The sequence below is a fragment of the Nerophis lumbriciformis genome, linkage group LG01 (assembly GCF_033978685.3).
Source record: "Nerophis lumbriciformis linkage group LG01, RoL_Nlum_v2.1, whole genome shotgun sequence".
NCBI lineage: Eukaryota > Metazoa > Chordata > Actinopteri > Syngnathiformes > Syngnathidae > Nerophis > Nerophis lumbriciformis.
The window spans coordinates 25,962,212-25,978,772 of NC_084548.2; the positions used below are offsets into that span (position 1 = coordinate 25,962,212).

Consider the following 16,561-nt stretch of genomic DNA (forward strand, 5'->3'; position numbering starts at 1 on the left):
TTGTTTTACAGACCATCTTCAAGCTGCTTTCTAACTTGTCTTTTCAGAATGCACAGTTTTGTGGGCGGACTTATTTACACGCCGAAGTCCCATTTTGCAGTTGTTTTGAAGAAGAATAAAATGCGAATGGAAAAAGAATCAATGAAGCAGGCCTTGCTTTTGTTAGAAATAATAAATGTACAGTGCCTAAACAAGTTATAAGAAGTGTATTGCTTCTGAAAAAGTTTCTTTTTCTCAAACCCCTCCAGACTTTCATCATAATGTTTTTGGGTTTCATCTTCAGTTGCAGACCTCACGTTGCAAATCAAAGCACAAGTAAATTGAAAGTGTCGTACCACAGGTTCAATTAAAAACCCATTTTATGCAAAGGAACGAAATGATTCTGCTGACTGATTTCATCTTTCACTTTCAGTTTTCCCCTCGAAAATCCATTTGACAATATAAATTAAGTGTTTAATTAAACGCGTGTGTGTGTTGTTGCAGGGCTTCAGACGCGATGTTCGAGCCAAAGAGCCTGTTGTGACCAAGGCACTGGATGATGTCGGAGTGTTCCTCTCTGAGTTGCCTCGAGAGTCTCTGATGCCTGAGCAACGAGGTAACACACATGAACTCATATAAACCAATGACAACTTTCAGGCCATTTAACTTGGAAAAGTTAACGTCTGTTGTAAAACAAAAATCAATTAACCAGGCAAGGAAAAACTCACCCCAGTGGGTGAGTTATATATTCTTTCATTCTATACTTCTAGAGTGTTTGATTATCACATCACTCTAAATGTATAGACTATAAAGTTCACAAACATAAAGAGGGATGCTAGTGGGCCAGGCCAATCTTTCCTTATCTCTAAACTAAAACTGGAGAAATGTGTAGAGTGTTCTGGGCTTCAGACATGATTTTTTTTCAGAATTCCTTGAGAGAAAAAAACGCCTGGTTAGGCTTTGTGTATGTAGTGTGTGCCTTCCTTGGTTTACAGCTATGTTGTTATTATGCTGTTTGTTACTTATGTATGTTATGTTGCAGCTATTTAAAATAGTTTTGTCAATTTGTTCTGGCCTGAAATAAATTGGCCCTTTGAAACATATCTTTGTCTTTGTGTGTTGTATGTAGACCACATTGCTTAACAGAGTTCAGTGATGCAAATGCATGTCAAGTTGATCAACAGATTGTATTATTCTCCACTGCAATAACAGTACTGAAATGAAGGCTAAAAGGGCATTAAAGGGGGCCTTAAAAAATAAATAAAAAATAACAAATATATATATATAAGTAACTAAATAGTTACTTTTCACAGTAACGCATTACTTTTTGGTGTAAGTAACTGAGTTTTAGTAAGTGAGTTACTTTTGAAATAAAGTAACTGTAACTAGTTACTGGTTTTAGGTAACTAACCCAACACTGCTGAAAACCAGTAACTAGTTACAGTTACTAGTTACTTTAAAAGTAAAACTCAGTTACTAACTCAGTTACTTACACCAAAAAGTAATGTGTTACTGTGAAAAGTAACTATTTAGTTACTTCTTTTTTTTTGAAGGCTCCCATTAATGCCCTTTTAGCCTTCATTTCAGTACTATTATTGCACTGGAGATTAATACAATCTGTTGATCAACTTGACATGCATTTACATCACTGAACTCAGAAAGCAATGTGGTCTACATACAACACACAAAGTCAAAATTATGTTTCAAAGGGCCAATTTATTTCAGGCCAGAAGAAATTGACAAAACTATTTTAAATATCTGCAACATAACATACACAAGTAACAAACCGCATAATAACATCATAGCTGTAAACCTGGCTTCACCCAAGGAAGGCACACATGACATACACAAAGCCTAACCAGGCATTTCTTTCTCTCAAGGAATTCGGAAATAAAATCATGTCTTCAGGAGATCAACACTGTACTGAAGCCCAGAACACTCTACGCATTTCCCCAGTTTTAGTTTAGAGATAAGGAAAGATTGGCTTGGCCCACTAGGATCCCTCTTTATGTTTGTGAACTTTATAGTCTATACATTTAGAATGATGTGATAATCAAACACTCTAGAAGTCTAGGATGAAAGAGCAACAGTATATACGAGAATTGACAGAGTGTGTGTACCTTCAGTAATGAATGATGAGCAAAGGCAGAGTTTGGAGTGTTTTCTTTAGCTCACTTTCCATTTTTATATACTCACTGTCCAGGTACTTGGAAAATGTTTTCCATGCCATTTACTGTTTGACGCCGGTATCATGCTAATTAGCTGCCTGAAATCGGGTGACTCCACTGAAGAAATAGCCTGCATGTCTTCTAGCGCATACGCTGCAATGGCTCTATCAACGTTGTCCTAGCTAGCAGTGCCTCCGTTAAAATCCTTAGGTGGTGGTGGTGGTGGTGGAGGTGACGTGGCATCGGAGTCTGTGTCTCTCTTTACTAGCTTCGTCGAAGCTTGTTGCTTTTGTAGGTGTTTCAGCAGATTTGAATTGCTGGGGAAAAAAAGATGTCTTGTTAGTAAACACAGACACGCCATTCTCTCCCACCCACACACACACACACACACACATACACCGCGCCACTTCTCTTCTCCCGCTTGTGACAACGGAAAATTCAGAAGGACGATATTGCAGCTCTCCTAAAAAAAAACCCACACTGAGATCTTCTGTTTCTAGCCGGTACTACATAAAAAATAACGTAAAATAACGCAGTAACGCATCACGTAGTAATGGTAACTGAGTTACTGAATATAAAAAATAACGCGTTAGACTACTAGTTACCGCCGAAAATAACGGCGTTGTAACGCGTTAGTCCCAACACTGACGGTAGCTTATTAAGTCGCTTCAATGTGCAGCAGGTGCTTTCCCTTGGCACAGTGCGCCTTGACCGAGTCTTATTTGGTGTGGCATGCTTTATCACCTCCCCCACAGAGGTTATGTGTTTGCCAGAGTTTTGTTTGTCTGTTTGTTAGCAACAAAAATCAAAACGTTATTGATAGATTTTGAAAAAAAACAATTCCTCTCATCTACTTCGAAGTGGAACACACTTCACTTAGTGCTTCCTATATCTCTCTCCTTTACGGCGCGCCAACCCCCCCACATTGCTGCCCGTGCTGCATAGAGGATTCTGGGAGATGCAGTTTATTGTCAGAACCGCTAAAGTGCCAGAAAAAAACTATACTCACCAGGTTTTTTTTTGATAAGTCATGTGTCACGGCATTATTGGGAAAATTTTGAAACTGTAATACCACGGTATCTATATAATGACTTTAATCATATTCAATAATTATATCTAACCTACTTACAGTTTAAAACGTTGTTAAATTATCTGAAACCAGGTGTAAATGACAAAGATTTGTATTTACAGTATATAACACTAACTTTAAGCTTAGGGCAGGCTGATCAAAAAAGTAAGTACTAATCAAATATAATGCTTAAAAGGGGATTTATAAACAACTGACGACAAACATACAGATATGTAGGGCTAAAATAAATAAACTTCATTAGTAATAATGTGTTTTTTAACTAAACTGTCATTAAAATAAAGTGCACTCTGGGAGTCGAATGTATTGTACATGCAAATTCACATATGCTCACATACGTACATAGGTACCTACGCTCCCACATACATACACAAATACAGTACATATTTACCTACCTAATGTTCGTACATCCACACGCACATTCAATATACAAACATATACATACACATACTGTACATATACATTAACTGTACAAACACATATACACATTCTGTACATATACATTCATTGTACAAACACATATACACATTCTGTACATATACAAGTACATATGCATACTTACACTCATGCACATAATCACGTTTCATCAAACATATATTAACGTTGTTGCCCTAGGGTAAACTGGGTGTAACACATGGCACACTGACAAAGCTTAACCTATTGTGACTATAACAATCTACAAGGTTAATGTAGGTTGCTTCTCTTTCTCCCCCTCCATTTTTCTGCATTCTTTCGTATCTCAAGTTATCATTACGTATATGTATTGTTGCATTTAAACAACTGTATTGTTGATAATAAAGGTAAATTATTGGTATTGTTCATTATCAATAGCGCTATTTCTATTGGTATTTGTATTGATCCATTTGTAGTGTAATAATGCTCATTGTCATTTCTGTATTATTTTTTATTTTTCGCTAACTGCTTATTTGCTATTACTTTTACCATCATATTTGTACATGTCATATTTGCTGATGTTGCTCTATTGTTGTTGTTGTTGTTGTTTGCTATTGTTGTTTTTGTCTCTCTGTCTAATCCCCCTCTTGTCCCCACAATTTCCCCCTCTGTCTTCTTTTTTTTTCATTTTCTATCCCCTCCTGCTCCGGCCCGGCTGCACTAAATGATAATATAAATACATTTAATAAAGTCAAATACAAATAAGGCAACAAGAGAAGTATCCTACACTTCTCTTTTGTAAAGTAAATCTGAACAGCCGACATGGGCATCTACATCAACTATATGATTTGCCTGAGAAGCTGGACAGGACACACAAAAAAACAACAACAACAAAAAAGTGCAAAGGAAAATACAGTTTCACAGATTTAGTCATAATTTTTGCACTTAAGAAACTTGACTACTATGACTTTAGCTCCAGACTTCTTCTTTTTGTTTGATATTGTCATTACTGCCGCAAGTGTTGCAAACATGAATAACAACTACCATACGCACCACAGCTGAGAAACCTTATTTTTGCCAGCCCTTTATTGGGTGCTCGCTGCCCAACAATGGGCCCCAGTTAAGAAACACTGACTAAAAGTATCACAGAGTGCCATCAGCAGGTTGCAAAGGAGATACAGAGACACTGGAGTAGTCGCCAGTAAATTTTGCTGTTCAGTTCCAATATTAGAAAACAGAATATCGTGTAACAAGTGCAAAAACATTCAATATTCAGACAATTTAAAAGTTTAGAAAACAACATATTAAGTTCACCTGTAAAAGTTTCAGTGCATTTTAGCATAATTCGCCCAAAAACCAAACTTTTGTGAATAGCGTATATATAGTATATGATCTATAGTTTAGTTCACACAAACTTTCCATCTTTCTATTTCTGGCCCAGCCCAACAGTCCAATTTTAGAAGCCATTGATGCGATTGAGAACCTTCACCGTAAAAGCAGCCTCTGCATCTCTCTTGGCATTCACATAGCAATGGCCACACGTGGAGGTTAACAAACTTGTCCTTTGTCACCATGGCAACAGCCTGGTTACTGCTGAAGTTGTATAAGCTTCTTCACAAAGTGTAAGGAGCAGAAGGCAGGTATCCAGCTGCTAATAACTGAAGGCACAAAGCACTTTCCTGTTCACACAGCCTGGTTGTGTGTGTTTGTGTGACATTTTGTTTGTTTTACACACTGTTTTGTTTTTTTTATACACACTGACGCTACAGCTCCTCATCCAGTCTGAATTCTTTAAGCCAAGTCAAATTTGTTTCTATGATATGTTGTCTGTCTATGTGTGTTGGCCCTGCGATGAGGTGGCGACTTGTCCAGGGTGTACGCCGCCTTCCGCTCGAATGCAGCTGAGATAGGCTCCAGCACCCCCCGCGACCCTGAAAGGGACAAGCGGTAGAAAATGGATGGATGATACACAATTCATCCATCCATCCATCCATCCATCTTCTTCCGCTTATCCGAGGTCGGGTCGCGGGGGCAGCAACCTAAGCAGGGAAGCCCAGACTTCCCTCTCCCCAGCCACTTCGTCCAGCTCTTCCTGTGGAACCCCGAGGCGTTCCCAGGCCAGCCGGGAGACATAGTCTTCCCAACGTGTCCTGGGTCTTCCCCGCGGCCTCCTACCGGTCGGACGTGCCCTAAACACCTCCCTCGGGAGGCGTTCGGGTGGCATCCTGACCAGATGCCCGAACCACCTCATCTGGCTCCTCTCGATGTGGAGGAGCAGCGGCTTTACTTTGAGCTCCCCCCGGATGGCAGAGCTTCTCACCCTATCTCTAAGGGAGAGGCCCGCCACCCGGCGGAGGAAACTCATTTCGGCCGCTTGTACCCGTGATCTTGTCCTTTCGGTCATAACCCAAAGCTCATGACCATAGGTGAGGATGGGAACGTAGATCGACCGGTAAATTGAGAGCTTTGCCTTCCGGCTCAGCTCCTTCTTCACCACAACGGATCGATACAGCGTCCGCATTACTGAAGACGCCGCACCGATCCGCCTGTCGATCTCACGATCCACTCTTCCCTCACTCGTGAACAAGACTCCGAGGTACTTGAACTCCTCCACTTGGGGCAAGATCTCCTCCCCAACCCGGAGATGGCACTCCACCCTTTTCCGGGCGAGAACCATGGACTCGGACTTGGAGGTGCTGATTCTCATCCCAGTCGCTTCACACTCGGCTGCGAACCGATCCAGTGAGAGCTGAAGATCCTGGCCAGATGAAGCCATCAGGACCACATCATCTGCAAAAAACAGAGACCTAATCCTGCAGCCACCAAACCAGATCCCCTCAACGCCTTGACTGCGCCTAGCAATTCTGTCCATAAAAGTTATGAACAGAATCGGTGACAAAGGGCAGCCTTAGCGGAGTCCAACCCTCACTGGAAAAGTGTCCGACTTACTGCCGGCAATGCGGACCAAGCTCTGGCACCGAGCATACAGGGAGCGGACCGCCACAATCAGACAGTCCGTTACCCCATACTCTCTGAGCACTCCCCACAGGACTTCCCGAGGGACACGGTCGAATGCCTTCTCCAAGTCCACAAAACACATGTAGACTGGTTGGGCAAACTCCCATGCACCCTCAAGGACCCTGCCGAGAGTATAGAGCTGGTCCACAGTTCCACGACCAGGACGAAAACCACACTGTTCCTCCTGAATCCGAGGTTCGACTATCCGGCGTAGCCTCCTCTCCAGTACACCTGAATAGACCTTACCGGGAAGGCTGAGGAGTGTGATCCCACGATAGTTAGAACACACCCTCCGGTTCCCCTTCTTAAAGAGAGGAACCACCACCCCGGTCTGCCAATCCAGAGGTACCGCCCCCGATGTCCACGCGATGCTGCAGAGTCTTGTCAACCAAGACAGCCCCACAGCATCCAGAGCCTTAAGGAACTCCGGGCGGATCTCATCTACCCCTGGGGCCTTGCCACCGAGGAGCTTTTTAACTACCTCAGCAACCTCATCCCCAGAAATAGGAGAGCCCACCACAGACTCCCCAGGCACTGCTTCCTCATAGGAAGACGTGTTGGTGGGATTGAGGAGGTCTTCGAAGTATTCCCTCCACCGATCCACAACATCCGCAGTCGAGGTCAGCAGAACACCATCCCCGCCATACACGGTGTTGATAGTGCACTGCTTCCCCTTCCTGAGGCGGCGGATGGTGGTCCAGAATTGCTTCGAAGCCGTCCGGAAGTCGTTTTCCATGGCTTCCCCGAACTCCTCCCATGTCCGAGTTTTTGCCTCTGCGACCGCTGAAGCCGCACACCGCTTGGCCTGTCGGTACCTGTCCGCTGCCTCAGGAGTCCTATGAGCCAAAAGAACCCGATAGGACTCCTTCTTCAGCTTGACGGCATCCCTCACCGCCGGTGTCCACCAACGGGTTCTAGGATTACCGCCACGACAAGCACCAACTACCTTGCGGCCACAGCTCCAATCAGCCGCCTCGACAATAGAGGCGCGGAACATGGTCCATTCGGACTCAATGTCCAGCACCTCCCTCGTGACATGTTCAAAGTTCTTCCGGAGGTGGGAATTGAAACTCTCTCTGACAGGAGACTCTGCCAGACGTTCCCAGCAAACCCTCACAATGCGTTTGGGCCTGCCAGGTCTGTCCGGCATCCTCCCCCACCATCGCAGCCAACTCACCACCAGGTGGTGATCGGTAGAAAGCTCTGCCCCTCTCTTCACCCGAGTGTCCAAAACATGAGGCCGCAAATCCGATGACACAACTACAAAGTCGATCATGGAACTGCGGCCTAGGGTGTCCTGGTGCCAAGTGCACATATGGACACCCTTATGTTTGAACATGGTGTTCGTTATGGACAATCTGTGACGGGCACAAAAGTCCAATAACAAAACACCGCTCGGGTTCAGATCCGGGCAGCCATTCTTCCCAATCACGCCTCTCCAGGTTTCACTGTCGCTGCCAACCTGAGCATTGAAGTCCCCCAGTAGAACGAGGGAATCACCCGGGGGAGCACTCTCAAGTACTCCCTCGAGTGAATCCAAAAAGGGTGGGTACTCTGAGCTGCGGTTTGGCGCGTAAGCGCAAACCACAGTCAGGACCCGTCACCCCACCCGAAGGCGGAGGGAAGCTACCCTCTCGTCCACCGGGTTGAACTCCAATGTACAGGCTCTGAGCCGGGGGGAAACAAGAATTGCCAACCCAGCCCGTCGCCTCTCACTGCCGGCAACGCCAGAGTGGAAGAGAGTCCAGCCCCTCTCGAGAGAACTGGTTCCAGAGCCCTTGCTGTGCGTCGAAGTGAGTCCGACTATATCTAGCCGGAACTTCTCCACCTCGCGCACTAGCTCAGACTCCTTACCCCCCAGCGAGGTGACGTTCCACGTCCCAAGAGCTAGCTTCTGTAGCCGAGGATCGGACCGCCAAGTGCCCTGCCTTCGGCTGCCGCCCAGCTCACATCGCACCCGACCTCTATGACCCCTGCTATGGGTGGTGAGCCCATTGGAGGGGGGACCCACGTTGCCTCTTCGGGCTGTGCCCGGCCGGGCCCCATGGGGACAGGCCCGGCCACCAGGCGCTCGCCATCGTGCCCCACCTCCGGGCCTGGCTCCAGAGGGGGACCCCGGTGACCCGCGTCCGGGCGAGGGAAATCTGGGTCCTTTGTTTTTATCTTTCATGGAGGTCTTCGAGCTGCTCTTTGTCTGGTCCCTCACCTAGGACCAGTTTGTCTTGGGAGACCCTACCAGGGGGCATAAAGCCCCCGGACAACATAGCTCCTAGGATCATTAAGACACGCAAACTCCTCTACCACGTTAAGGTGGCAGCTCAGAGAGGAGTACACAATTCATAACAGAAGTTATTTCAAGGCATTTACACATGGGGCAGGTCAACAAACACGATCTTCATGCATTAAAGAGAACCAACTGAACCACACTCCGGGCAAGGAAAAATTCCCTGTCTCGACCTGTTAGAACAAGACAGAGAGACAGAGGAGAGAGAAGAGAGAACATGGGATCAGAGAGGGGTTGATGATGAGTTGGTATCATCATGTACAACAATGATAATCCCAGATGACAACAACGGTAACGGTCATCACCGACACTGAACTAATCGCCACCAATAACAAGCAGATACATGTGAATGTGCAGTTATCAGCAGCTTTTATGAGTCTTATTTGCACTGTAGATCCGCCTTTTGCTGGGATTCGGTTCTGGACACTCCAGTCAATGTCAAAAATCTGCCCATAAATGTCCATTTTCTCACTTACCATTAACACACCCTTTCCAAAACCTTTCTGCCATTGTTCATTTGCAACACAATCCAGGCTTATGCCCTAATTATGTCTCACACACGCATTTTAAAGTACGTAAAGGCCTACTGAAACCCACTACTACCGACCACACAGTCTGATAGTTTATATATCAATGATGAAATCTTAACATTGCAACACATGCCAATACGGCCGGGTTAGCTTACTAAAGTGCAATTTAAAATTTTGCGCCGAAATATCCTGCTGAAAACGTTTCGGTATGATGACGCCTGCGCGTGACGTCACGGATTGTAGAGGACATTTTGGGACAGCATGGTGGCCAGCTATTAAGTCGTCTGTTTTCATCGCAAAATTCCACAATATTCTGGACATCTGTGTTGGTGAATCTTTTGCAATTTGTTCAATGAACAATGGAGACAGCAAAGAAGAAAGCTGTAGGTGGGAAGCGGTGTATTGCGGCCGGCTGCAGCAACACAAACACAGCCGTTGTTTCATTGTTTACATTCCCGAAAGATGACAGTCAAGCTTTACCATTGGCCTGTGGAGAACTGGGACAACAGAGACTCTTACCAGGAGGACTTTGAGTTGGATACGCAGACGCGGTACCGTGAGTACGCAGCTGCAGCTTTCAAACATTTGATCGCTTGCCCGTACGTGCGTGCCGCTATGTGCATGTCACGTACGTAACTTTGGGGACTTTGGGGAAATATATGTGCTGTATGAACTTTGGGGAGGTGAACGGTACTTTGGGCTGTGGGATTGAGTGTGTTGTGCGGGTGTTTGAGTTGTATTGGCGGGTTATATGGACAGGAGGGGGGAGGTGTTTGTTATGCGGAATTAATTTGTGGCATATTAAATATAAGCCTGGTTGTGTTGTGGTTAATAGAGTATATATGTCTTGTGTTTATTTACTGTTTTAGTCATTCCCAGCTGAATATCAGGTCCCACCCGCCTCTCACAGCATCTTCCCTATCTGAATCGCTCCCACTGCCCTCTAGTCCTTCACTCTCACTTTCCTCATCCACAAATCTTTCATCCTCGCTCAAATTAATGGGGAAATCGTCGCTTTCTCGGTCCGAATCGCTCTCGCTGCTGGTGGCCATGATTGTAAACAATGTGCAGATGTGAGGAGCTCCACAACCTGTGACGTCACGCGCATATTGTCTGCTACTTCCGGTAGAGGCAAGACTTTTTTATCAGCGACCAAAAGTTGCGAACTTTATCGTCGATATTCTCTACTAAATCCTTTAAGCAAAAATATGGCAATATCGCGAAATGATCAAGTATGACACATAGAATGGACCTGCTATCCCCGTTTAAATAAGAAAATCGCATTTCAGTAGGCCTTTAAGCCAAGTGCACTTTTTGGAATTTTGCCTATGATTCACAATCCCGATGTGAGACAAAAACATGTTGTTTTTTTTTAATGCATTCTAATTTGTAAATAACGGCAAGTACGAACTGGATAATATTGCAGCTAATGGGAGTACTCTAAAACTGCCATGAAACCCTCTTAAAAACATCTACAAACCACTAACAATACCCCATTTACATATCGTAACCTGCATATTAACCAAGTATGAGGGATATTGTTATTTTTATGCGTTAACGCCAAGGTACTACTTACAGTGGCGCCTTAATCACATAGAGATAGTGAAGTGAATTATATTTCTATAGCGCTTTTCTCTAGTAACTCAAAGCGCTTTACATAGTGAAACCCAATATCTAAGTAACATTTAAACCAGTGTGGGTGGCACTGAGAGCAGGTGGGAAAACTATCTTGCCCAAGGACACAACGGCAATGACTAGCATGGCGGCAGCGGGGATCACACCTGGAACCCTCAAGTTGCTGGCACGGCTGCCCCAACTATACACTGCAGCTGCTGCATCGCCTCTGAGTTGGTAAAAGTTAGTTCTACTGTAAATTATAAAAATGGCCTCTCACTTGTATATAATGGAAGTTTATGGCCATAAACTAAGAAGTTGGTCAACTTTGACATTTAACTTTGACCCGGAGATTGCGAGAAAGACTCAAAAAGAGGCTCGTTTTCGCCCATTAGCCACATCTTGCAAGCGTTTTTTGTCATCTTTAGGATCCTGAAAAATGTGTGTTCTTGTATCTCACAATGATTGTGAATGATAAGCAAACTTCCAAAAAAAGTGCAGTTCCCCTTTAAACGTTTATAACTTAAAAATGATGCAACGAGGTGGCGACTTGTCCAGGTTGTACTCTGCCTCCCGCCTGAATGCAGCTGGGATAGGCTCAAGAAACCCCTGTGACCTTGAGAGGGACAAGCAATAGAAAATGGATGTATGGATGGAGCTTCAAAATTATGATAAACCAAAAATTGTTACAGCACAGACAAGCACAAACAAATGGGAGATGTTGGGGGAGATTTTGACATAGTTGGAGTTCAGTGATGATTAATAACACGTTATTTACACATTAATACCATAAAACGTTAGAAACTTAAAATCCGTAAAAGCACAAACGAAAATGTTTGCAGCACAAACATAGCAGAATTGATTGGGACAGGTTTGGGGAGATTTGGAAAAGGTGGGAGGGCCAACTTCACACAAGTGATTCACAAAACGTTATTAATTTAAAAATTATACGAGTTTGTGCTACAAATATTTTTGCTGCACAAACATAGCATAAAGAAATAGGACCAGTTTGGGTTTAGTCATGGTTAATAACATTGACAAAATAATACAACTTTATTAACTGGGGCACGTTTGGGGAGATTTTGACATAGCTAGGGTCTCGTTATGATCTATACACGTTAATAATGTACAACTTTAAAAGGTTTATAATTTAAAGACTAAAGACCAAAAATGTTTGCAGCACAAACCAGCATAAACCTAGAACAAACAATTGGTACTGGTTTGGGGAGGTTTTGTCATGGTTGGGGGGCTGGTTATAAATATTGGAACGTTAATAACTTAAAAACTATAATAGTTAGACCACAAATGTTTGCCAGACATACGTAGCACAAACAAATGAAGCGACTTTGAGGTGATTTGGACAAGGTGAGGGGGCTGGATGACATCACAAGTCAGAAAATGTACTGTAGAGTAATTTAAAAAACGTAACGGCACAAACGAAAATGTTTGCAACACAAACGATTGAGACAAGCTTGGGGAGATTTGGAAGAAAATGAACGGCATGAAAAAAAACTAAAATGCTTGCAGACACCAAAAAGCATCAGTTGAATTGTTTTTATTCTGCCCCTTCAGTCATCCAGCAGCTATAGGATTATAAAATCATATGGCTGAATTAACAATATCCATCCATCCATTTTTCTACCGCTTGTCCCTTCTTTTTAACTTATCCAGGGTGTACCCTGTCTTCTGCCCAAGTGCGACCACGAAAGGGACAAGCAGCAGAAAAATTAATGGATGGATGTATTTTTTATTTATGACAGTCCAAATATGTTGCCACACACACGTCGACGGAGGATTCATGTAACAGTGATCAGCCTTGATAGATCTCACTGCGTGTGCTGAATGATTGTATTTGCATCTTCTCCTCACAGTAATGTGGGCGTTTGGATGATCAGCATATATTCTGCTTATTCATGAAGACAGACAAGCTAAATGGATTGTGTTCCTCATTCTGCTCACGTGAGAGACAAAATCCTCAAGCACAAGTTTAGTATTAATCACGTTTGCGTGCGCTATCAAGTTTGCAAATGTTTTAGTCTACGCAAACCTTTAATAAATCAGGCCCACATTTTCTTAGTGCATAAGGGCATTCATGATAAGAAGTATGGCAAAATGCAGTGGAGTATCATAACCTTCTCAAAATGCCCCGAATGGTGTCTGAGTATTACAAACCCTGTTTCCATATGAGTTGGGAAATTGTGTTAGATGTAAATATAAACGGAATACAATGATTTGCAAACCATTTTCAACCCATATTCAATTGAATGCACTACAAAGACATTATGTTTGATGTTCAAACTCATAAACTTTTTTTTTTTTTTTGCAAATAATAATTACCGGTAACTTAAAATTTCATGGCTGCAACACGTGCCAAAGTAGTTGGGAAAGGGCATGTTCACCACTGTGTTACATGGCCTTTCCTTTTAACAACACTCAGTAAACGTTTGGAAACTGAGGAAACACATTTTTTAAGCTTCTCAGGTGGAATTCTTTCCCATTCTTGCTTGATGTACAGCTTAAGTTGTTCAACAGTCCGGGGGTCTCCGTTGTGGTATTTTAGGCTTCATATGGCGCCACACATTTTCAATGGGAGACAGGTCTGGACTACAGGCAGGCCAGTCTAGTACCCGCACTCTTTTACTATGAAGCCATGTTGATGTAACACGTGGCTTGGCCATGGTAACGTTGCTTGGATGGCAACATATGTTGCTCCAAAACCTGTATGTACCTTTCAGCATTAATGGCGCCTTCACAGATGTGTAAGTTACCCATGTCTTGGGCACTAATACACCCCCATACCATCACAGATGCTGCCTATAACAATCCGGATGGTTCTTTTCCTCTTTGGTCCGGAGGACACGAAGTCCACAGTTTCCAAAAACAATTTGAAATGTGGACTTGTCAGACCACAGAACACTTTTCCACTTTGTATCAGTCCATCTTAGATGAGCTCAGGCCCAGCGAAGCGGACGGCGTTTCTGGGTTGTGATTTCCGTTGAAAACCGTTGATAGACGGTTTTCGCCTTGCATAGGAGAGTTTTAACTTGCACTTACAGATGTAGCGAACAACTGTAGTTACTGACAGTGGGTTTATGAAGTGTTCCTGAGCCCATGTGGTGATATCCTTTACACACTGATGTACTTTGTTGATGCAGTACAGCCTGAGGGATTGAAGGTCGCGGGCTTAGCTGCTTACGTGCAGTGATTTCTCCAGATTCTCTGAACCCTTTGATTTCACCATCTACAGACCGTAGATGGTGAAATCCCTAAATTCCTTGCAATAGCTGGTTGAGAAAGATTTTTCTTAAACTGTTCAACAATTTGCTCACGCATTTGTTGACAAAGTGGTGACCCTCGCCTTGTTTGTGAATGACTGAGCATTTCATGGAATCTACTTTTATACCCAATCATGGCAACCACCTGTTCCCAATTTGCCTGTTCACCTGTGGGATGTTCCAAATAAGTGTTTGATGAGCATTCCTCAACTTTATCAGTATTTATTGCCACCTTTCCCAACTTCTTTGTCACGTGTTGCTGGCATCAAATTTTAAAGTTAATGATTATTTGCAAAAAAAAAAAAATGTTTATCAGTTTGAACATCAAATATGTTGTCTTTGTAGCATATTCAACTGAATATGGGTTGAAAATGATTTGCAAATCACTGTATTCCGTTTATATTTACATTCAACACAAATTCCCAACTCATATGGAAACGGGGTTTGTAAGTGCTGTACACTCAGTTACCGCCTTCAATAATTGCCCACTTGTACTGGTAGGGCAGTGATTAACTAAAGTGTTTGCAATTCACAATCAAAAAGGAGAGAAGAAGTGGGTAAATCAGGGCTATTGAACTGGCTGCCCGATGGCCAAATGACTCCATACCGGCCCCCAAGTTCAGTTAAAGCCTTGGGAGACTAATATTTCTGCAGTAAGTTCCTAAAACACTTAAGTGCTCCTGTTATATAGAGGAACTTCGACCACTGTAAACACATCGTCAGATCCTTCCGTTGACATTTTAACCTTGCTAGCAAGCCTAGAACACTGGGGTCCACACTGATTTATATAAGTGAGGCGTTCCTCAAGGCTACCTTTTAAGTCCTCTCCTTTTTGACATTTACGCATTTTTTCCTCATGTGATTTATGTAACTAAGGTGTTGCTGTAGTTTGTTTACTTCAGATGGAGCAAGTAGTCATTTGTTCAACTTCTTTAACTGTAGTAGTGTTGTTCGTAAAGGTTCCATTTAGGTCCTCTCTTTTTCCTCATTTGTGCTATTCAACTGTTCAACTGGTGGCCTGCAAGTTAAAAAAAAAAAAATTCTTACAAACCCTGCAGGGCTGTCATAATAGATTATTTTTAGACAGCTTTTTTTGCAGAAGGTCCTGAAAAACAGCAAAACACTCCTGTAACGCTGACAAAATAAATAGACTAAAATCTATTGTATACTGTTTTTGTTTAGTTAAAGACTCCCTTAGTTCTGTTTCAGCACCCCTGGGTTTGTGTGTTGTTGGTTGCCATGGGTGCTGATTATTTTCACCTGCCTCTGATTAGTGTTCGGGAAGCTCACCTGCTCCCTGGCACTAATCAGAAAGCTACTCATTCCTACTTTTCGCCACACTCAGTCTGGCTGTCTTGTTTGCTCCATGCAACAAGTTACGTGTGAACACCTTTGTGATTCCTATTTTTGGACTAAGCTTCGCCATAGCTTCCCATGCTATCGGCATGCTTTTCTGTTTGATTTGTATTTACTGACTGAATTATGGTAAATAAATCATTGTCTTACCTGCACGCTGCCTCCGGAGTTCCGTCTGCATCCTGGGAAAACGATCCGCACATTAACATGTGACCCCAATGTGACAACTGTAGAGGAAGCTGGTTCTTTAGAATATACAAAATAAGACACAGTCCGGCCCACCGATCCTTAGCTTTCTGGAAATGTGGCCCCCAAAGCAATTTAGTTCAATAGCCCTAGGGTAAATCTTGTTACTATTCTTTACAGTAAGTCAACAACATCAATAATAGATTAGGGAAATCACAACTTTGTCAAAATGTGATCACTCAGCAATGTACACAGTATACTTGTTGAAGTGTACTGACAAAAAGTGTTGGTTTTGAGACAGAGCCAACATATGACCAGTCTTTGTCATTTTCATTTCTTTGCAGAGTCTTAGTTTACTCTGTGTATTCTGTATCATTATGATTACTTGATCCTTAGACATCAGCCCCGAGGAGCGTGCCCAAAATGTCGGGCGAATCCTGCGCAAGGAAGCGGACAATGTGATGACCAGCTGGGAGCGGCTCAATAACGACTCTGCTGTTTGGCTGAGGAGGCTTGAGGCGGCTCTGAAGCGGCTGATTGAGCTCCAGGAGACGCAGGACCTTGTGGACGGTCAGCTAAGGCAGGCAGAGATGGTGAAGGAGGCTTGGGAGCCGGTCGGAGAACTTCTCATCGACTCTCTGCCAGAGCACATAGAAAGAGTCAAGGTGGAG

The 16,561-nt window shown here is 43.5% G+C and overlaps 1 protein-coding gene across 2 annotated transcripts in view; it reads left to right on the plus strand.

The window, feature by feature from the left end:
- Window positions 1-16,561, plus strand: part of dmd (dystrophin) — a 586,555-nt gene that overhangs the window by 451,659 nt on the left and 118,335 nt on the right. For both annotated transcript variants that reach the window (XM_061978041.1, XM_061978050.1), the window contains 2 exons: window positions 484-595; window positions 16,287-16,555. In XM_061978041.1, coding sequence (XP_061834025.1) covers window positions 484-595; window positions 16,287-16,555 — 381 coding nt within the window. The remainder of the gene's footprint in view (window positions 1-483; window positions 596-16,286; window positions 16,556-16,561) is intronic.